This window comes from Camelina sativa, chromosome 20 (assembly GCF_000633955.1).
Source record: "Camelina sativa cultivar DH55 chromosome 20, Cs, whole genome shotgun sequence".
In the NCBI taxonomy this organism is placed as follows: Eukaryota; Viridiplantae; Streptophyta; class Magnoliopsida; order Brassicales; family Brassicaceae; genus Camelina; species Camelina sativa.
In genome coordinates this window covers 9554774-9576695 of record NC_025704.1, presented here as the reverse complement: position 1 = coordinate 9576695, position 21922 = coordinate 9554774, and the positions used below count along the sequence as shown (strand labels likewise).

Genomic DNA, 21922 nt, shown 5'->3' with positions numbered 1-21922 from the left:
ACGTCACAACGAGTAAGCTGCTAGATTTGGAGGTGTTTCTCACAAGTCACGCACACAAAATACACACAATTAAGTCTACTAGAAACTTCTGAAAGCATGTAATTTTAATGAAATGGAGCCGGTGGCAGTAATATTTGCTTGTAATATACACATATGTAATGTAATACTAGTATTTTTTAGCAATATATAATTCATGTAATAAAATGGATAATGATAATGCCGGAATAGAGAGTTAGACATAACATTGCATGGAGAATAGAAATGATGTTGAAAGGGCACTTTTGGTATCGCGTAACGAAGCATTCATTTCATTCAGTCCTAAATTAAAATTGAAAAGAAAAGAAAAAAAATATAATTATCAAGTTGCCACGCCTGATCGTCTTTTATTTGGTAATTTTCGGTTCGATAATTTTTTTAACTAGCGATTTAACTATTAAACTATACATATCATAATACGTGACTCTCTTTTTTCTGTTGGCACGTAGCCACGTACCAGTACAAGTTGTTAAATAAACAAACATACGTTAGAAAATCCCAAATCTCATGTACACGTACATTAATTATTGTATTACTTAAGAGTTGATTGGTTTAGCCGTCATCGTCGACAAATGTTAAAAAAAGTATTATTACTCTTACACCTTCGTAATTTAAACTGCTTTAGCTCTTAATCAATCAACACATGGTTGACGTCAGCATACAGGTTATAAAAGTTACGTATATACTACTTGTAAAAAGAAGGAGACGTGCAACACACAAATATGTGTTGAAGTAAAAAGGGATTATATATATTTATATAATTGCAATGATATTTTTGTGAGTCTAAAATCCATAGATTTACTGGGTCTGGATGAATAAGCTGACTTTAAGCATAATCTTACTTGATCTTGATTTCTTAACAAGACTGTACTGTATGACGACAAAAACACAAAGAGTGTAGATTATTAACTAGATGGCGTATGGTTAAATGTAATGTTTCATGCTGCAGTTATCACTTATCAGGGTTGTCATATTGGTACGTAGTGCGACAATCCGAGAATCAAGTGTAATATTAATAAATGTATATATGTATTATCCGAAAAGTTGAAAACCACTTAAGAGAAAGAACAAAAATAATTTTTTAAAATTAACATAATATTATTTTACAATATAGTAATAATTTCATTCAAATCGCATTTGAACCTAAACCATATTTCGATTATCATCCATCCTTAATCAAAACTCCAAAAAACAGAAATTCAAACAGAAGGTAACCGAAATCTATATGTTCAAGACAAGTGTGGTAAGGGTGGACTAGCTAGTAGCTAGCGACTATTGATAAATCTATGTCCGTCTTGATTTCAAATTATCTCTCAAACTATAGCGCTATATCCATTTTCTCTTTTGATGTCACTAAGTTATGTATATGATTATAATATGCTGACTGTTGTACATGTTTTAACTTTTTTTTTTTTTTTTTTTCGTTTTTATAAGTTTTAGTAGTCTCGATCCCTTTCTGGATATGACCAAACTAGTTGTGGTCAAATGAATTGAGGGGTAAATGGTGAATGATTCTTATTAAGGCAACAAAATAGAGTCTACTTATGATTCAAACTTTAATAAGGTCTCTCTAAAGTTAGCCCCCAACAAAATCATCTTCAAATTAGCACACGATTTATCATTTCTCTTTCCAACAAAAAAAGGGTTTCCTGCTACAACCAATTATTCATTCTTTTCACTATGTGTTATAGTATTCAATTCCAAGTTTTTCTCTCATTGTCGGAAAAAATATCTATGGCCGTTATCCTTATTATTTGACTGGTATGGAAATTGGTAGTGAACCATTATTTTCTTAGAATATGTGGAGAATTTAAACATACGTATCTTTTAATAAGATATATTAAAAATGATATGATCTTTCGGGTTAATTTGATAAAATCATAATAACCAATTTGTTAAGGGTAATATCTTCGACGGTACAATTAACAAACTTAGAGCATGTGCATTGGTTGGGACAAATATTTGGTCCCTTGAATAAATTAATGTTATTTTCAGAGTTTCTTAATTTTGGGATGAGTATTGGTGTCTCTCACAATTGGTCCCCTGTAAAAAAATAATATTATTTTTTTAAATATTTAAATTAATAAGTAAAATCGAAATTCAATTTCCCAAAACCCTAAATCGAGAAAACAACAAAAAAAAACTAAATCATCTTAATTCGGAAACGGAATTGGAACACAAACCTCTTTCAATTGGAACCGGCTGATTTTTCTCGAGATCAAACAGCAGATCGCCCTTTGCGTGATGATATTTAGGGATGAAATCAGATCTCCAAACGAATCGCCGTCGAGAGAGAGAGAGTAGAGAGAGAGAGTCGGAGACAAAAAATAAACTCGAACCATTGAATTTTTCCGTCTCACCCTACAGAAACAACAACAACGACCCACACGTTGCCACGTGTTTAGAGAGACGATGCAAATTACGTCCCAATTGTAGGAACGGTTCTACAATATTAATTTGTTTTTGATTTAAATCAAACCTTTTATTAGCGTGGGACGGGTGAAAAATCAACCAATGCACATGCTCTTACATGTTAAATTTCCATGCCTAAAATGCGACCAATGTTTACAAGGTAGAATGTATGGTCACCCACAACTACAAGTAGAGCAAAACAATGCTGCTTTAACATCTAAATATGTCTGTTTTTACGAGAAACAAAAAAACAAAAAATAGATCACTTTTACGTGGATCGGTGCATATATAATGTATTGAACGAAATATTTAAACTTTGGTTTTCCTCCCGTCCTTTTTATGTGTATTAGCGATTGTTTGACACACAAGCCACTGAAATTTATGTTTCTTGTAGACACTTGTTCCATTGCCTTTCAAGATCTTTTGTGTCTTGTCCATGATATAGTGTGTGTGTATATATATGGCTAATCAGATATATTATTTAATATGGGCCAAGTAAAATACATGGGTCCTTTTTGGCATGATGAGTGATATGTAACTGGTGTTCGAACCAACATATATAAGAGAGGCTGATTACTGAATTGAATTGTTAGAGCATCTCTCACCTTGAAATTTTGGGTGATGTAAACCACTAAAAAATGTAATGTCATCTTCTTTTAGTTCTCAACAATCAATTAACGTCGCCAATCTTTAAGTAACATGATTGATAGCTTTTAAGCGATACATTTTAATTGCTAACATTTTTGAATAACTAATTCTCTTTGCGATTATATATAGTTTTACTGATAACATAATTATGTGGAACTCAAAATTTACATCAACCCACTTCGTAGTTCAGTAAGTTTAATGACCCAAATAAATGATTTTCTCAATTTCTTGGTAGAATAATTATGTCCATTTTCTGTTCTCATGATTTTGCATGTTGCAATATTATCAACCAGAGAACTAGCTAGCATATCACACCTCATGGAGAATATTGAAGATGAAGACAAAAAATATTAAAAATTTTAAAATAGAAGAAATTAAAACATACAACAAATTTGCATGCGCACAAGGCATAACCCATAAATCTCCCTCTCATTACAGAACACAAGAAAACAGAACAGAATTAGACACACACTATTACACTAACTAGATCACTCACATACACAGATTCACAGATACATACATACATGCATACATACAAAACAAAACACAAACTCTCATCATCTTTCTCGTTCATTATGCCTACAATCATGTCTCTTAACCCGCATGCTCCTCCTTCTCTATCCTTCAAAATCTCTCCTATAAATACCACTTCTCTCCCACTAATCACCACTACCTCTCTCTTCAATCGCTACACACACAAAACACAAACACAAACAAACACATCTCTTTATCTCTGTTTCCTCTGTTCTGTTCCTAACATCTTCTTTTGATCTTTGCAATGTCAGTGCCCGGGTTCGAGGGATTCGAGAAAAGACTCGAACTTCGATTCTTCGACGATGACAACTCAATCACCAGTAACCCTATGGGACTCCGTCTAATAGACTTCGAATCTCTAGACCAAGTCTTAAACGAAGTTCAGTGCACGGTAGTCTCCGCCGTAGCGAATCGTAGCTTCGACGCTTACGTACTCTCCGAGTCAAGCCTCTTCGTCTACCCAACCAAAATCATCATCAAAACATGCGGCACCACGCAACTCCTCAAATCAATCCGACCGTTGATCCATCTCGCACGTAACCTCGGCCTTACGTTACGCGCGTGCCGCTACTCGCGCGGCAGCTTCATCTTCCCTAAAGCACAGCCTTTCCCTTACACAAGCTTCAAAGACGAAGTCCTCGTCGTCGAAGAAAGCCTTCCCAAATCTCTCTGTTACCGTAAAGCCTCCGTCATGACGCCTTCTAATAACCCCTCACGTGCTTGGCACGTGTTCACAGCCAGCGCTGACGTGGAATCCGACGAGCCGGTCGTCGTAGTCGAAGTCTGCATGACAGAGCTTGACCGAGTCAACGCTCGGAGCTTCTTTAAACGGAAAGGAGACGAGAAAAGCAACAGTGACTCCGCAGGGAAAGAGATGACGCGGCTGAGCGGTATCGATAACATAAACGCAAACGCTTTTATCTGCGACTTCGCGTTTGATCCTTGCGGCTACTCTATGAACGGAGTCGACGGAGACCGTTACTCAACCATCCACGTCACGCCTGAAGACGGTTTTAGCTACGGGAGCTTCGAGTGCGGTTTGTCTCTATACGACGATGGTCACGAAGATATATCTGAGGTGTTAAGCCGTGCCATTGATGTCTTCCGGCCAAGTGACGTCTCGATCGCCACCACTTACGGCGGAGAGGAATATAACCATGAGGTGACGAAGCGTGTGGAACGCGTGTTGGCTAAGAAGCTTGGTCTTAAGTGCCGTAGCCGTCTTATGGATGTGTTTCCAGGCTCCGGAACAGTCGTTTATCAGTCGTTCACGCCGCGCCGGAAATAGTCATCGCCGGGAGAGAGGAGTAAAAAGGCAAAAAAAAGGTTTTTCTTAAATTAGGTTTTTAAAAATTAGATGAGAGAGGACAAACAAAAAAGAGACAGGTGATGACGTGGATGGAGATGATTGGTTGACTTGGGGATATATATAAGTGGGAACATATGATCATGCACCCCACTTTGCACTTGTGGCAATGTCACGCCTAAGCATTTTTGAGGTTCAGTGTTGTAGAATTTTAGTGGGGGGAGGGTAAAAATGGTTTGCTCTGTTTTCTTTTCTCTTTTTGTTTCTTCTTGTGTTTGTTTTTTTTCTCCTTTTTAATTATATTTCAATTTAAATTATATTGAATCTCTATATCAGACTGTTGATATAAGGTTAAATCGTTCTCACTTTATATGGTTACAAATTCATTCGCCCACCCTAACAAGTATGTTTACCTAAACTAATCATGCTGTGAAATATGTTGTAAACAGTAAACATTTTCAAACAAACAAAAAAATTTCTTAACTACTGTTAGATATGTTTTGTCGTTAGCAAACATATCTCATCGTATTTTTTCAAAAAAAGAAAAAAGAAAAACATATCTCATCAAATCAAAATTTCCACCACACTAATATTTGACGTTAACAAATTTGTTTAAATTATTGTTAGCATCATCGTTTACTATAACAAATTTGTAGTATATACTGTCATATCATTTTGTTGCTTGTCTCCGTCATAGTTATTTTGTTTTGTCACATAGTTTAGCGCAAGGCTACTTACTACATCGAATACGGTCAAGCATAAAAGAATTAAAGATGACACATAAGTCTGAAAATTATGCATATTGGTGTCCAAAATTTGCATAACTAGGCCTTGGCCGCAATTGCTTTTTTTTTTCTTTTTTTTTTTTCTTTTGGTATGCGTTTGACATTTTAAGTTTCAACTTTTAACCAACCATAAGAGAAGTCAAAGAAATGAAATATTTTTTTTAAGTAAACAAATTAAAATCCAATTAACAAAGAAAAGGCCAAAAAAGAAAAAGCAAGGTTACACTTTTTTTGGTTGCTGACCTTGTAGAAAAACAATTAAAGACATTGTACTAATATGTTACTTATATCAGTATATGTAATTACTTTTGATAATCACGCATGTAAATTTTTCCATACCCAACATATCAAAATCCAGTTTGCACGTGACAATAATTGGCTAAAAAGTAAACCTTAAAATTTTTATTATTTCCAGTGTCAAAAGTCAAAACATTACTTATCTTAGTTCATCCCAAGTAATAATAATCAAAGTCATTTTTTTGGTTTAAGGAGCTTCTTTGCTCTTCTTCACCATCAATTCGTATATTTTCGTACCATCACGCGTTTTATACCCTGATCATCATAACATGGAGGAGAAGCAACATGGAACTAAAAGTATATGTGAATATTAGAACCGAGAAAGTTGTAAACTTGGTGACTTGGAAGTTAAAACTATATGAAATGAACTTATTCAACTCATTTCTAGCTGGTTTCACTCTCAACTTTCTCTTTCACTCGTATGTTGCAGAATAAGCTTGGAAAGTAAAGTACACACAAGATAATAAATTTTACTAGTTCAGGTCCCAATCCAGTATCTACTGAGTATTTTCGGAAATCTACTCAGACATCTTGCTCTAAACTTGAGCATTTAGGATTGTGATTGTTATAACTTATTAACTTTTCTCTCTCCCAAGTCCCAACAAACTTGTCTTCACCTAAATCTCTCAATCTTAACATACCCAACAACTTGTGCACTACTCTTCTTGTTCTCGGAGACGCTCCCCTAGTTAGTGCCTGACTTGTAAGAGCTTAAGGCGACAGTTCCACGCGTATATTCACTACCCTCCAAGCTCTGCTTCTAGAGTGAGGCAGAGGTGACAGGTGACGACAACATATGAGAGAGAATGAAGAAGAAGACTTCCATCTATGGTTCAAAAATAAACAGAAACTCTTATCCTTTCTCTTCTTTCTTTCTTCCATGCTTTTAATTTGAAACCTTCCAAACAACTTAGTCTTAAGAGTCGTTCTCTTTAACTGTGAATTTAAACCAAAAAATACACAGGATATCTATAGCTATGAATCCCAAACAACCCGGGATTAGAAGAGTGATGTACAAAGGTTGTTCGCAAATGAGTCAATATTCAAGAAGTCAAGAGAAGGCAAAACACCAAATTTAACTAGTAAGAAAACAAACAAAGCTGTCTGAACAACACATCCCCAACACCATTGCTGTTTTTCTAATGCGAAATAACCTTATGACACTTTTTGCACCGCAAAAGTAAAAAACTCAATAGATGACAGCAAGAGAAAAATTTCTCTGCAATTAACGAAAAGAACCAAGATTACATTGTATTGTATGAAAGCTTGTGCATTTTGCAATCCCTCACAAGGCCACAACAAAGAGGATACAAAAGAATCGTTCTTTATTCAAAGTGGCTTACTCTATAATAAGTAACTAATCAATCCTTACTAAATGAATCAGGTGAAAAAGCTCTTACTCAATCTCTGTCATTTCTTCATTCTCCTTTCATGGCATTCCTTTAAAGCTTGAACATCTTTGGATCACAAATGATAAACAACAAAAAGCTAATCAAACATTTATTGTGTCCCCAACTCACACAGATAATAGTTAATCCCAATTTCGATCGATTAGGTAAGAAACCCTAAACCCCTATTGAGCTCTTAAACCCTCAGATTTTGAGATACAGAGAGTAGAGTGAGACTTACGTTTCTGACAAGATTTCCAATCCCTATTGCTATCAACAAGACAATCCTGCAAAAGGGGATGATTCATTGAAGATCCGGTAATCAAAAAAAGAAGTGAGATTTGATTAATTTTGTTTGGGAAACAGAACACAAAAACCTGTAATGACAGATAGAGAGAAGAACACTCCTTTAGCTGTTTCACATTCTCGTCGTCGTCGTCTGCATCCATCTGATGGTTCGGTGGAGGTGGAGCTTGCGTCTCGGAATTGGGTTTCTCCGTCACTTTCTCCATCTCACTCAACGCTTCTTCTTCTTCTTCTTCTTCTTCTTCTTTTTCTTCACCTGAGAGAAAAATTCAGAACTCTCTCTCCCCGTCGTTTCTTTGTTTTGTAATGGGCTTTTATATTTATTTTTAACCTAAAGCCCAGGCCCATTTAGTTTGTGTCTAGCTCTGATATAAAAAACAAAATATAGAAGTGGTCGTCGACATGTAAGATAAGGTTGTTTTTACTTCTGTACTTTATGAGTTCAGGTCCACTACTACAACCTTTGTCGGGTTGTCCTGAAACTCATTGTGCCACGTGGCGTTGTTAACCTACCACAGTGTTGGAGCTATCGCAATCAAATAGTAAATTGTTGTTTCCTCTTTGCATATAGAGAAATAGAAAACACTAATATTGACCTTCAGCAACTAAAATGTTGACAAATTGAAAAAGTAAGAGAAATACATTTTAAGTCTGTTACTCTAAATTTAGGATTTGAACAAATTAGAGAGGATATGCTCTGGCTTATTGACTGTCTAAAATGCAAAAATGGATATTATTATCTTCATCTTCAGAGAATTAAGAAAGAGGGAAGATGCGCATTTTCAGTTAATAACAAAAAAGAGGGAAGACGATCATGTCTCTCTCTTTCTTTAGTCTTTGACCTTCTTTCTTCTCTCTCTCTCTCTCTCTTTCCCTTTTTTGTCTCGTTTTCTTTCTCCAATCCATGGAAGGTGTTCGAGACTCGTCGTCACAAACTCTTTCTTCCACGACATCGTCTTCTTCGTCTCCCTCCGCCTGGTAACTTTCTTCATTCTTGTTTTGGTTCAGAAACAAACAAGATTTTGCAAAATGATCATGTACCGTATTTAGCAAGTCATCTGAAAAATTAGCTCAATTTTTGTTGTTGTTGTTTGATACAAACACAGCGATGTAGACGTTGAGAATCGTGGAAAACAATTAACTCCTCTCTCTACAAGAAGATCTCGAGCTGGCTTCTCTGATTCTTTCTCTTCTCATGGTAACTCAATAATAATTACATAAATACGTTATGAATATCTCATTGTCCTTAGCTAAAAAGATATCTCATGCTGTTATCTCTGCACAAGATTTATCATCATTCTGCCCAGATGAAGAAATAACAACATTCTGCCCGGACAAATACGAATCAGACGATGACTTATTAAGAAGCATAGAATTGGAAACATCATCTTCCGTGGTGAGCACGTCAGATTCATCATCATCAGAAGCTCGTCATCACCATCATCACCACGGCCACCATCATCATCATTCGTCTGGAGGTTCTACCAACGGGCACTGGAGGAGAGGTTTCTTCCGTTTATTTAAAAAAGGATCATCCGCAATGCCATTNGAGAGGAATCTTCCGTTTATTTAAAAAAGGATCATCGGCAATGCCATTCAACACGTTCACACCTCTCAAAGGAGTCCCCAAACTCACCAGACGTAAGAGCAAACGCATAAGAGACAATATGGTACCTGTTATACCTTCTCTTGACACTGAAGACTTGTTCTACTTCAAACCCTCCTGGAGAAACTTCTCTCTCCAAGATATTCAGACCGCCACAAACTGCTACAGCCGTGGTCCGGACTCTTGTTACATTTTCAATCGATAAAATAGTTGTTTATGAAGTGATATATGTAACTTGAAAATATTGTGGATATTATATATGGCAGAGAATCTGATCGGGGAAGGAGGATATGCGGAGGTGTATAAGGGACAAATGGCAGATGGGCAAATAGTGGCGATAAAGAAGTTGACTAGAGGTTCTGCAGAAGAGATGACGATGGATTATTTGTCCGAACTTGGGATCATAGTTCATGTAGATCATCCAAACATTGCTAAGCTTATTGGTTATTGTGTTGAAGGAGGAATGCATCTTGTTCTTGAGCTATCTCCTAATGGAAGCCTCGCTTCTTTGCTCTACGGTGATAATTCTTTTTTTATTTGACATTTGCAAAGTCATCTGAGGTTATTTGGATTACTAACAGAGATCGTTATAACATTTTTTAGAGGACAAGGAGAAACTAAATTGGAGCATGAGATACAAAGTGGCGATGGGAACAGCAGAGGGACTGTACTATCTCCATGAAGGTTGTCAAAGAAGGATCATACATAAAGATATTAAAGCTTCTAATATCCTTCTCACTCAGAACTTTGAGGCTCAGGTAATGCGGTTTTTAAGAGACAGCTAGTTAAGATCTTCACACCTTGATTAATATATAGTCTTTTTTCTTTTTTGGGGTAAAATATTACCTTAATTATAGTCTTTTTGAAGTTATGATTATTGTGAAACAAGAATGAACTCTAAATAGTATCCTTTTGATTTTTTTTACAAATAATGACCGTAGATATCTGATTTCGGGCTAGCGAAATGGTTACCGGACCAGTGGACTCACCATACCGTATCAAAAGTCGAAGGAACATTCGGGTTTGGAATCTCTCTCGTTGATATAAATCATGACATCATGTACAAATCTCTCTTTTCATAATATATCTATCTCACATATATAACCTCTTATGTGGCTATCAGTTACCTTCCGCCGGAGTTCTTCATGCACGGGATAGTAGACGAAAAAACAGATGTATATGCTTACGGTGTCCTGCTTCTTGAGCTCATTACCGGTAAACAAGCGCTTGACAGCTCACAACATAGCCTTGTCATGTGGGTATGTGAATATGTGATGTGACCCTCTCTTAAGCCCTAGCTATATAGAATTCTTTGCTCATGCTTTCTTGACCTGGTTTTGGGTCCTATATAGCTTTGTAATTGATAATACGAATTATCTATTATCTATGTTTTTACAGGCCAAACCATTGATCAAAGAGAAGAAGATCAAACAACTTGTTGATCCGACTCTGGGAGATGACTACGACGTAGAAGAGTTGGAACGTCTTGTCTTCATAGCGTCATTGTGTATACACCAAACCTCCATCAACCGGCCTCAAATGAACCAGGCATGCATAATATAACATCCGATTCCTCTCATATAATTAGTTACCACTTTCCTATATATATTTTTTCATATCACTATATATTAATTTAGTCACATAAATAACGATATGATGTGTTAATGTGTGTGTACGTATATATACATACAGGTTGTGCAGATTCTGAGGGGAGACAAGTGCAGCTTAGATCAGCTAAGAGAGCGAGAAACCTCAAAACTCCAGAGGACTTACTCTGAAGAACTATTGGATAACGAAGAATACAACTCGACAAGATATTTGAACGATATTAATCGACACATGGAGACCGTTCTCGGAACATCCAAGGATTCTTGAAATATCCTACTTGGTAAATGCAAGAAGAAAGATTTCATTGAGTATACACATACATATTTGTTCACTATAGAATTTATATGACTGCTGAGGATTGCGAGATCAATCCGATCAGGATTGGATATTAAGTTAGAAGAGAAAGGACTAAATAAGTTCAATATTGTTTAAAATATGTTGTAACATGGTGTATGTGTATTTTGATCATGATCATGATGTTGTGTCGTTCTTTCCTTTTTATCCATCTTTGAACTATTGTTTGTTAATGGTTTTTTTTGTTGGTCTGAGTTTGATCCGTCGTTTGTTTTTCATATTCACATTATATTTAAAAGATGGTCGCAGATCAGATACCCTATTTTTTTATGGTATCCATATATAGTCTGTTCTACTCATTCATTTGATTTACATATGTTATATTTCATAAATGTTTTATAATAATTAAAAGTATTTAAAAAAATAAACTTAATCCAAAAACTATGATATATAAACACAAAGTAATTTCACCATTTTAAAATTTACTCGGTTAATTTTTTTTATGTTATGAAAATATGAATTGTGGAGTCCATCGTCACTATGCATATATAAATTTAATTTTATAGTTCTACCAAAATGATCTATCAGATATAAAATTTTCTAAATCATTTATATTTATATCCCACACAAAATTAAAACATTTTTATATAACATTTTTTTTTTAAATCACAATTAAAGTGTTCTTAGCCAGAGTTGGACTTGGACAGGTGCATTCGAAAAGAACCGGTTCGATTCGGAACAAAGGGAAAACCAAAAAAAAACCCAAAATTCTAATCGAAACGCAGAGCACGTGTGCGTTTTGTCGTGTTATATCGTTAGGCAGAGCATAAACTTGTCACCACCGTTAAACACTTTTCCGAGAAAAGCTTCTCTCATCTTTTATTTTCCCGGAAAAAAAACAAAAATCAAAATTTTGACTCCTATCTTCCGATCTCTTTACCAACTCTCGTACATCTCAGATCCAAGCGATGTCGATGAATCGCCGTAAACTATTGCTGTTGTTCTTCGCTATCTTCTCCGTCCTGCTTCAATCTTCCACTTCCCTAATTAGTTCCTCTAGCGTCTTCATCAATCCTTCCAAAGTTAAACAGGTTTCATCGAAACCCAGGTTTGCTTCAAAAACCCTTTAGTGATTTTGGGAAAATTCGAGCTTCAAATGTTAACAATTCTGAAAAAAATTCGATCTTTTTGTCTTTCAGGGCGTTTGTGTATGAAGGGTTTCTCACGGAATTGGAATGTGATCATATGGTTTCTCTTGTGAGTTCGGTTTTGAGCTTAATTTGGAAATTTTATTTTTGTTTTCTCTGTTAAAGATTCTAAATTTCGATGTGTGATTGAAAAAAAAAAGGCAAAAGCAAGCCTGAAGAGATCTGCTGTTGCTGATAATGATAGTGGAGAAAGCAAATTCAGCGAGGTTCGAACCAGCTCTGGCACGTTTATCTCCAAAGGAAAGGTTAGGATTTTTCCTCTTTGTTTGCTTCCCTATTTCTTACTTTAGAACCCTAATTCGAAGTAGAAACTGGATCTATCTCTCCCTTTGGACATGTTCAATTTTGGAATAGGTTGTGTTGCTTAGGTCTTAAATTGGGGTAGATAAATGTTGATCCTGCAAATGATAGATTTTGATAGTTCAAACTCCAATTTCTGGTGGATTACAACTCTAACCTAAACCATCTTTATGCTCCTTAAGCGATCTGTGATATCTTATCCTTTCAATGATGGATCTTGGAAGTTGGAAGATTGACCTCTTGATTCTGTTAGATTTGTTACTTAGCTAACTAATTTGTTCCGCATTAGGTTAAGTTTTATGAAATTTTCAGGATTCAGATCTCTAATGTTGTGATTACCGTGATGTGTTACTCTATCACCTGAAGTTTTCTTTTGTGATCACAGGATGCCATTGTTTCTGGTATAGAAGATAAAATCTCCACTTGGACATTTCTTCCAAAAGGTACAACACACTCTGAATTTAGAAGTTCCCAACTTAAGATTATTGAAAGTTCACAACTAGGTTGAGTTCCTGAAAGATTTCAGAAGATAATTTTGATGAAGTCCTTTAACTTTCCGTGGTGACAGAAAATGGGGAAGACATTCAGGTACTGAGATACGAGCACGGTCAAAAATACGATGCTCATTTTGACTACTTTCATGACAAAGTCAACATTGTTCGTGGTGGACACCGCATAGCAACGGTTCTCATGTATCTATCCAATGTGACGAAAGGTGGAGAAACCGTATTCCCTAATGCAGAGGTTAGTTCTATCAATTATATGTTGCATAATATTTCCCCAAAAAGATCACTCTTGTGTGTCACACAACTTGTGTCATTCTCTCTTTATAAAGATCTGATTTCTATAGGTACCTTCTCGCCGAGTACTCTCTGAAAACAAAGAAGACCTTTCTGATTGTGCCAAAAGAGGAATCGCCGGTTAGACACTTGACTGATAATAATGTTTTCTTAAAAAGAAGTGAGTAGAAATTTTACACCGTTTGTGTCTGTATGGGTAAATGTTTTATCAGTGAAACCAAGGAAAGGAGATGCTTTGTTGTTCTTCAACCTCCACCCGGATGCAATCCCAGACCCATTGAGCCTTCATGGTGGGTGCCCTGTTATCGAAGGAGAGAAATGGTCGGCGACCAAGTGGATCCACGTGGACTCATTCGATAAGATTGTGACACCAAGTGGAAACTGCACGGATATGAATGAGAGCTGTGAGAGATGGGCAGTTCTTGGGGAATGCACAAAGAACCCAGAGTACATGGTTGGAACTACTGAGCTTCCTGGCTATTGCAGGCGAAGTTGTAAGGCTTGTTAGACTTAATTTTACCTCTTCTTCTTCTTGTTCTGTGCCACAAAACTCTCAAAGTTTTCTGCTTTTTGGAGTTTCTTTTGTTGTTGTTTGTTGTAGAGTTGTTGTCGTTGATGAACTTTGTTCTAAGGGGAGTTCTGTAAAACTATAAATGTTCCTGAAGAAAAGAATATGTAAACAGTAAACAGAAAGATTCAGTCAAATACTTTATAGGTTATTAAACATATAAGTGTATTTCTTGGTATTGTCAACACAGTGTCATGTCTGTTATTGATGAACGTCTCTGGAAAAGAGCTTTGCACTATCTGGAGTTTCTGTCTAATCAAGCATTGAACTAAACATTTTGTATCTGTAAGCATATAAATTCAATCAAATCTTTGAGCAGTTATAGGTTGTCAACTTGGTGGTGTGGTCCATCTCTTCCTTTGTTCTTCAAAGCTTCCTATGACTGCAGATTGTTTCGTATCATCGAGTCTAGAAGCAAAACTCTCAACAACCTCTCAGTTCTACACTTTCAAGTATGTTTATTCTGTTTTCTCCATATTTCTTATTTTTATTACATAAACATAATTTTTTGAAAATTAAACGGAAGATTTCAGGAATTTGATGAATCCTAGAAAAAGGATACACTAAGAGTAAACAGTTAAAAACAAAATTGACTAGAATATATAATCTGGTTTATTCATTCTTGTACATAATCTATGCCACCATGTTTTAGTCAGCTTGGTGGTGTGCTCCATTTCTTCTTTTGTTCATCAAAGCTTCCTATGACTGCAGATTGTTTCGTATCATCGAGTCTAGAAGCAAAACTCTCGGAGAAGCCTCTCAGATCTACTCTTTCGAGTATCTTTACTTGTTTGCCGCGCAGTTCATCGATCAATATCTTACCATCTATCGATTCATCCCCTTCAGCAATCACTTTTATGTGCTCATCTCGCAGTTTCGGCTTCAACGAAGCGTGATCGCCTCCCAAGAAAACTGCTCCAAGAATTTCACCTAAGAACATGTCCTGCAACAACAAATTTAGGGTTAGTTTTAAAACCATGCTAACGGTCTTGTCGTCTTGATTGTTATTTTGCCTTTGCGTGTTTAACTTAAAAAACGTTTTTGTGTAAGATGAGACAGAATAAAGGACGAGAGGATTTACGATGTGCGTGTATCTCCTGTGTTTCTGATGAAGCTCTTGCATTCTTGCAAGCAGCCGTTTCACAAACTGAGCTTCGGGTGTTTTTCTCGAGGAATACAGTGTACCAAGCATTGTTTGGAGAGAACTCAACTTGCGTTGGGTTGCTAGAGGGATGAGTGTGATGTTAAGATCGGATTCAAGAACGGTCTTAGCTGCTAAAGGATCAAGAAACATATTGAATTCAGCGTATGCATTCGAAGAAATCGTAAATATATTCCCTTTGTCTGATTTCTCAGGGTTTATATGTCCACCCACGATGTAAACTTCCTGCAGTTTACAACATAAGCCATCTGAGTTAAAATCAAGGTTAATTCCTGATGGAATTTATCAGAGAAAGTATATATTAAAAGTTCTTACCTTGATTATTGAGGATGCTTTTTTATCTGATGAGATGATCTTGGCTAAGCTAGTCAACGGTCCATTGGTTAGTACAGTGATCTTAGACACTCCATTACCAGGTTTGGTCAGATTTTGCCAAACTTCAAGTGCCAGAGGTTGGCGGAGTTCAGGCCTATCAGTGTCCCTCGGAGCTCCATGTCCCACTGAATTCTCCGCTGTGTATCTGCATAAATTATGTGGATATATATATATATATATATATATATATATATCTTGCTTAAAATGATCTTACCATAGCATTGTAAATATTAACACAATCTTAGAAAATTTCACACCAGAATTAATAAGAGAGGGACATAATATATATACGTTACACGTAACCGGTATTGGTTATTTCACTCATCAATTGGTTATTGATATATATACCTGCGAGGGCTTCTAGGAACGTCGCGAGCAAGACCGTAAAGAGTGTCAGAATCCAGAAATCCGCCACAGCCTCGTGGAACAGCCTTGACGTACTTGCAACCTCCCACCGGTGGGAAAATCGGGTCGGATTGGTTCAATGCCAACATGTCTCCCAGACCGACCGGAATGTCGTCTCGACCCATCATATGAAGCAGATCATAGACCACGTCGATTGTTGCGGCATTAGCCCAACCGTTTGGGCTCACAATTATAGCCTTGCGAGTCAAGAAAGAGTGGGTGTGTTAGGGTATTGATGAAAACAGCATATTCACCTAGATACTTGTGTAATAAGCAACCGTTGTAATCGAGCTATTTGTTATACCTTCAAATCTATTTTCTCCACCGGAACTTTGAGGAGGTAAAAGAGAGAGAGGAAATCACCGGCGCTCATATCCATGTCGAAAACAACTGGCTTTCCTAGCTGTGTTTTGCTAAGATCTGGTCTAAACAATTCTTCTTTGTAGTAAGGAAACTGAGATGAAAAGTTATATCTCCCTGTTTCTTCAGGTCGATTCAAAACCTGTTCGTTATGTAAGCAATTTGATTACATGAAAAGAAAAACTTTATCTCTAATTATTTCCAGGTTAGATATGTCTGAGAATTATGAAAACTTACGTCCAGGAAATCAACATAGAACTCTCTGTCAAGTCTACTTTTGATGTTTATGTTTGGTTTAGCTCGTGTCGCGACTAGAACACGAACTGAATCAGGTCCAGAGATTTCTTGAGTGTAACCATCCTAATGTTAATCATTAAAGAGGTTAAAAATTGTATTGTTTACTCTGAAGCAAAACCAAATAATCAGAAACCCTATAGATCATTAGGTATATGTATTATGGAAACACAAACCTTACACTTCCCTCGTCCTTTTCCACTTTTTGGTAAGCAAGTTGGATCTCGCAAACCCGTCTGAACATGACCACTATGAACTCCTCCATGGGTTAGGTTAAACTTTGGAGTTCTTCTATTATCGAAGAATGGATTTGAGCCATCGGGTTTTCCATAAGGTTTGTTTGAAGTAACAACTGTTATATTCATATACTCCATCACCGCGAAATCGTTCTCACCATTCTTGTTGTTCTTATTTCCAGAGTTTCTCATGATTGAGACTGCAACACCAGCCGTGAAAGAATCCCACATGAAGTAGCTCTGAAGAATATCGCCAGCAACGTTTTCAAAACATTCCTGAGTTATAAGTTTGGGGAAATGGATTCATAAATGTTACCTTATAGAATTCGTCGTCGAACCAAGTGTCTCTGGCGATTTTCAGAGACAAGAAAACGTATTNGATTCAAAACCTGTTCGTTATGTAAGCAATTTGATTACATGAAAAGAAAAACTTTATCTCTAATTATTTCCAGGTTAGATATGTCTGAGAATTATGAAAACTTACGTCCAGGAAATCAACATAGAACTCTCTGTCAAGTCTACTTTTGATGTTTATGTTTGGTTTAGCTCGTGTCGCGACTAGAACACGAACTGAATCAGATCCAGAGATTTCTTGAGTGTAACCATCCTAATGTTAATCATTAAAGAGGTTAAAAATTGTATTGTTTACTCTGAAGCAAAACCAAATAATCAGAAACCCTATAGATCATTAGGTATATGTATTATGGAAACACAAACCTTACACTTCCCTCGTCCTTTTCCACTTTTTGGTAAGCAAGTTGGATCTCGCAAACCCGTCTGAACATGACCACTATGAACTCCTCCATGGGTTAGGTTAAACTTTGGAGTTCTTCTATTATCGAAGAATGGATTTGAGCCATCGGGTTTTCCATAAGGTTTGTTTGAAGTAACAACTGTTATATTCATATACTCCATCACCGCGAAATCGTTCTCACCATTCTTGTTGTTCTTATTTCCAGAGTTTCTCATGATTGAGACTGCAACACCAGCCGTGAAAGAATCCCACATGAAGTAGCTCTGAAGAATATCGCCAGCAACGTTTTCAAAACATTCCTGAGTTATAAGTTTGGGGAAATGGATTCATAAATGTTACCTTATAGAATTCGTCGTCGAACCAAGTGTCTCTGGCGATTTTCAGAGACAAGAAAACGTATTGAGCTTCGTATGTTCTCTGGTTATTCTCGAATGTTTCGAAGAACTTCTTGTTGATAGGTATTGTGTTGGTTGCATCTAGAGGAACCAGAGTCACTGGAACACCTGAATGAAACACCTGTAATAAACACAAACAGAGTCTAGTTTTTTTAAGTCTAAACAAAATGTGATATTTATGTATTAAAACATCGCAAACTTATAAACAAAAGAAATAAAGATTAAAGAGTAGGACAACCGCAACGAACCTGGTAAGCAGCGAAAGGATCAGAGAAAATGTTGAATTCAGCGTAAGGATTACTTGAGTAATCTGTGAACATGTTGCCACGGTTTCCACACTGTCGAGGTTGACATTCAGCGGCCGTAGAGTTAGCCGGACAGCAGCCAGTAGGGTTTTGTGACCGGACACCACCACCCATGATGTAAATGTGTTGGATGTTGTGTTTCAGCTCAGGATATGACATCAAGAAAAGTGCGAAATTGGTGTGGGATCCGATGAGGATTACGGTGGTTGGACCTTTGGAAATTGTGCGGGCGATCACTTGTTGTGACGTTGGTTGACGGATAGGAGTGTATCTTCGGTTCCCCTGTTTTCATATACCAACCGCAAAAAACGTCTTTTTAATATTTAAGTAAATATTAAATATTAAACAAATAATAATTTGCGGTAAAGAAAAAAACAACACTAATATTATACTTTGTTTAGCTAAAAATATACAAAAAAATTGTATAATATATAAAAAAGAAAAACAAAAAACAGTTATTAATCTATATTTCTGTAAAGTGAAATGTCACACGACAGGACCGATCACCGATCCTAAACCTACAATTATATGTGTCACTAGTGTATTGGGGAACCCTTTAGTAACCGACAAGTGTTTGGATGTGCAAAGTCAGCTACTTCTATTGGAATCCACCATTACTATGATTCTAACGACACGTGTATCCGAAGAGATACCAACACAAATGTCACAAAACACTTCACAAAGTTTAAACAATTGATTAAAGATTCGAAATGGTGGTTGCTATTAAAAGTAGCTTAGTTGGTGATGCGATCTATATGAAATATAAAATGAAGCTATTATAGTTCTTTAGATAACCAACGCTATTATAGTTAGTATAGTTAATAATCATCAGCAGTGTAGTTTCTTTTTTGGTGAAGACACTAATGTGTTTCTTAGAAAATGGTTAGTTAAAAGTTAAAACTTCAAAAGTAAAATATACCTTTGGCAGTTAAGTTTTATTTATATGAACTGTCATATATTCGTAAGGACAATTGTAAAAAACACCAAATTTCTGAAAATAGAAATTTTGTCAAATGATATAAAAAAAAAAAAACAAAAAGGATTTTTTTTCAAATTCATATTTTTCCGTTTCTGAAGTTCTTGTAAAAAATAATGCTTCTATTTGGACTTATACTCTAGGGTTTTGGTTTTTTTTGAATAGTGACAAAATGTATTTGTTTTTTTGTTTGTAAATTTTCTATATATGTATATACAAAGTCAAATACCTGGGGAAGAAACTGTTTACGAAAGCCATAATTGGAGTCAATGTCGAGAAGGCCTCCAGGACCTTTAGGAATGGCTTGTCTATATCTGCATTCTCCTGTTGTTGTCATCCCCTAAACACATCATTTTTTTTACATTTTCAAAACCAAACTAATACAAACAAGTGATTCAAGAAAACAAATAAGAAGAAGAGGAGTAAGAAGAGAGAACCTGTTCAATGATCGGAAAATAGCCACCGACGTCAGAGTGAATAGTACCGTCGTCACGAATCCCACCTTCACCGCCGACACCAACGGGGATATCGTCACGACCCATCATGTGCAATAAATCGTACACTTGATTCACTGCGTGTCCTGCGTTTGTCCACGCATTTGCACTCAATGTAATCCCCTGTTTCAAAAAACAGAGCATTAAACTAAAGATAGTTGAAGAGCCGATCGAGAGATGTTTGGGAAAGAAAGGGACTTACGACTAGATCGAATTCTGACTTGTTGAGTTTTAGGAGGTAGAGTATAGCGAACAAATCGTCTGTGTCGACATCTGTATCCACTAGAATACGGTGAGGGCTAGACAAAACACAAGGGAGGTTTTGTCCTAAGAGTCCAAGAATAGTGACGACTGTGATGAACAAGAACCATAAACTCTTCAAAGTTGGGCTCGTCAACATCTTCAAAAGAAGAAACGAAAAGTTTGGTAGTTTTCTGTTCTTGCCTGAATCTGAGACAAATCCAATATCTGTTTCGACCAAAAAAGATTCAGATTCAAGAAAGCATTACATCAACTAGACTCAAAGCTAAAACCAACGAGAAGGTAAAAAAGAGTGAGTTACGTTAGGTGGTTTCTTAATTTATGGAGATGTGACGAATCACCTCAAAGGAGAGAGAGAGAGAGAGAGAGAGACTGTTACATCAAAGCCTCACAAATTAGAGAACAAAAAAAACAGAATGGCAAAAGATAAATATTCTCCTAAGGCGTCTTTAGATTTCTTGTTTCTCCCAACGTCTTCTTCAGGACTTTGTTTCTTATGGGCAGAGTGTAAACCATATATAAAAGCCGTGGCTTACATTAAACAGTTCTGTGATAAGTTTGCAGGAAAAGAAGAAAAAGATAAACAGACGTGCAGATGTAGAGAGAGAGAGGAGAAAAGAAAAAGGAGAAGAAATAGTTGGCAACGAGATGGACCATAATCGATATTATAGAAAAGTTAATGGTATCAAAAATTAGGTTTAGAAAATGAAAAAAATTACAGGAAAAACTTGTAGTAGTCAACTTTGTTTAGAATGTGTCTTGAACGTTCCCTAGCTGCTGCCCCATTTTCATTATGAGGTGATGTCTTTATTTTACCCTTATTATAATATTCTTGGTCAATATTCTTTTTGCTTCTCAATCTTTCTTCGTTGTAATTCCTTTATTAAGTATTTTATTAACATAAATACTTAAAAAGGGAAAGAGAGTAAGAATGAGTTTTTTTTTAATTTAGAAACCAATAAAAGCATGTCCATTGGTTATAATAAATTTAGAAGCATTTACGTGCATGAACGTTTTTTTTTTAATTGTACTTTCTTTGGGTTAAATTACGTCATTAGCGACATCATAAGTGTGATTCTTGTTTAATGTATTTACCAACACTTAGTAGTTTTACAAATTGATTTTTGATTTTTCTCACATTCAACCAAAAGTAATATGAGTTTGACGAGTCAACAGAAATTGACATTTAATTTATATATTAATTAAGTGTTGCACATATATACAATTTTTTAAAAACTAATATATATATATTATTTTGAGAAATACGATAGCATAACTCTAAGTTTTTCTTCCAAAGTTACCACACACTCTCAAATTTTCCAAAACTAACATTTTTACATATTCAAATTATTATTTAATTTAAATAACAAAATTCATTTTTTCAAAATCAAACTTACGATATTAGAGTTATAGCTCCCTCCGACCAAGCTTGCGATAAAGATTCTGATCTGAGATCTTCATTTCCGATCTCATATATTTTCAATTAAGTGTCAAAACAATCGACTAAAGCTTCAATTAATTGCCAAATCGATCGGCTGAAGCTTCTCAAGCTCCATTAAATCCACGGCTGAGATCTCACCTTCCAACCTCATCGTCAAACCTCCTCTTCTTTCCTCATCTGCCACCACTACCGCCGTTTCAGCCCTCCGAATTCTCACCGCCACGACCACGAAAATGGACTTAGCGAAGGTGAGCTTCGTTGCTTTATAGTGGGACTGTACGGACCACCAAACCATCTATATGAATTCTTGGATTCATAATCTATGTGTATTAAGCTCTCTGTTTTGTTGATTATTATGTCTAGATGTG

The 21922-nt window shown here is 36.1% G+C and overlaps 5 protein-coding genes across 8 annotated transcripts; 3 read left to right on the top strand and 2 right to left on the bottom strand.

Moving 5' to 3' along the window:
- On the top strand, positions 3566–5285 carry LOC104770233 (S-adenosylmethionine decarboxylase proenzyme 4). Its single transcript, XM_010494630.2, has one exon. The coding sequence runs from the start codon at positions 3875–3877 to the stop codon at positions 4916–4918; it is 1044 nt and encodes a 347-aa protein (XP_010492932.1). The 5' UTR covers positions 3566–3874; the 3' UTR covers positions 4919–5285.
- LOC104770232 lies at positions 7200–7988 on the bottom strand. The gene is made up of 3 exons (XM_010494629.2): positions 7784–7988; positions 7648–7693; positions 7200–7475 (listed from the first exon to the last, which is right to left on the bottom strand). Exons 1-3 carry the CDS (start codon positions 7916–7918, stop codon positions 7429–7431), a joined length of 228 nt encoding a protein of 75 aa, XP_010492931.1. The 5' UTR covers positions 7919–7988; the 3' UTR covers positions 7200–7428.
- On the top strand, positions 8484–11420 carry LOC104770231 (receptor-like cytosolic serine/threonine-protein kinase RBK2). Its single transcript, XM_010494628.2, has 10 exons — positions 8484–8690; positions 8819–8910; positions 8999–9217; positions 9267–9491; positions 9585–9836; positions 9922–10076; positions 10260–10339; positions 10442–10577; positions 10717–10866; positions 11011–11420. The coding sequence occupies exons 1-10, from the start codon at positions 8617–8619 to the stop codon at positions 11191–11193; spliced, it is 1566 nt and encodes a 521-aa protein (XP_010492930.1). The 5' UTR covers positions 8484–8616; the 3' UTR covers positions 11194–11420.
- Positions 12055–14308, top strand: LOC104770228 (probable prolyl 4-hydroxylase 4). The gene is made up of 7 exons (XM_010494622.2): positions 12055–12328; positions 12420–12477; positions 12569–12673; positions 13114–13171; positions 13297–13472; positions 13579–13648; positions 13741–14308. The coding sequence occupies exons 1-7, from the start codon at positions 12189–12191 to the stop codon at positions 14034–14036; spliced, it is 903 nt and encodes a 300-aa protein (XP_010492924.1). The 5' UTR covers positions 12055–12188; the 3' UTR covers positions 14037–14308.
- Positions 14506–20832, bottom strand: LOC104770230. 4 transcript variants are annotated; one of them, XM_010494624.1, is made up of 13 exons: positions 20415–20832; positions 20055–20320; positions 19796–19975; positions 19588–19698; positions 18326–18664; positions 18022–18198; positions 17646–17945; positions 17413–17535; positions 16343–16540; positions 15982–16235; positions 15574–15778; positions 15178–15483; positions 14506–15039 (listed from the first exon to the last, which is right to left on the bottom strand). In XM_010494624.1, exons 2-13 carry the CDS (start codon positions 20250–20252, stop codon positions 14749–14751), a joined length of 2682 nt encoding a protein of 893 aa, XP_010492926.1. In that variant the 5' UTR covers positions 20253–20320; positions 20415–20832; the 3' UTR covers positions 14506–14748. The 4 variants fall into 4 exon arrangements, with proteins under 4 accessions (XP_010492926.1, XP_019098014.1, XP_019098015.1 ...); XM_019242469.1 differs by having other exon boundaries at positions 20455–20832; XM_019242470.1 differs by lacking the exons at positions 17413–17535; positions 17646–17945; positions 18022–18198; ... (3 more) ...; positions 20055–20320; positions 20415–20832 and adding exons at positions 16636–16758; positions 16869–17168; positions 17245–17299.

What these genes read in the sequence shown, in the direction of transcription:
- LOC104770233 (XM_010494630.2), top strand. Translation starts at nt 3,875, where the DNA reads ATGTCAGTGCCCGGGTTCGAGGGATTCGAGAAAAGACTCGAACTTCGA.
- LOC104770232 (XM_010494629.2), bottom strand. Translation starts at nt 7,918, where the DNA reads ATGGAGAAAGTGACGGAGAAACCCAATTCCGAGACGCAAGCTCCACCT. An exon ending in CTCTCTATCTGTCATTACAG is followed by an intron (nt 7,694 to 7,783) that starts GTTTTTGTGTTC and finishes CCCCTTTTGCAG; the next exon opens with GATTGTCTTGTTGATAGCAA. An exon ending in TTGGAAATCTTGTCAGAAAC is followed by an intron (nt 7,476 to 7,647) that starts GTAAGTCTCACT and finishes TGTGATCCAAAG; the next exon opens with ATGTTCAAGCTTTAAAGGAA.
- LOC104770231 (XM_010494628.2), top strand. Translation starts at nt 8,617, where the DNA reads ATGGAAGGTGTTCGAGACTCGTCGTCACAAACTCTTTCTTCCACGACA. An exon ending in TCTTCGTCTCCCTCCGCCTG is followed by an intron (nt 8,691 to 8,818) that starts GTAACTTTCTTC and finishes ATACAAACACAG; the next exon opens with CGATGTAGACGTTGAGAATC. An exon ending in CCTCGCTTCTTTGCTCTACG is followed by an intron (nt 9,837 to 9,921) that starts GTGATAATTCTT and finishes AACATTTTTTAG; the next exon opens with AGGACAAGGAGAAACTAAAT.
- LOC104770228 (XM_010494622.2), top strand. Translation starts at nt 12,189, where the DNA reads ATGTCGATGAATCGCCGTAAACTATTGCTGTTGTTCTTCGCTATCTTC. An exon ending in CGTTTATCTCCAAAGGAAAG is followed by an intron (nt 12,674 to 13,113) that starts GTTAGGATTTTT and finishes TTGTGATCACAG; the next exon opens with GATGCCATTGTTTCTGGTAT. An exon ending in TGCCAAAAGAGGAATCGCCG is followed by an intron (nt 13,649 to 13,740) that starts GTTAGACACTTG and finishes ATGTTTTATCAG; the next exon opens with TGAAACCAAGGAAAGGAGAT.
- LOC104770230 (XM_010494624.1), bottom strand. Translation starts at nt 20,252, where the DNA reads ATGTTGACGAGCCCAACTTTGAAGAGTTTATGGTTCTTGTTCATCACA. An exon ending in AGTCAGAATTCGATCTAGTC is followed by an intron (nt 19,976 to 20,054) that starts GTAAGTCCCTTT and finishes TTTTTGAAACAG; the next exon opens with GGGATTACATTGAGTGCAAA. An exon ending in GTAAACAGTTTCTTCCCCAG is followed by an intron (nt 18,665 to 19,587) that starts GTATTTGACTTT and finishes ATATGAAAACAG; the next exon opens with GGGAACCGAAGATACACTCC.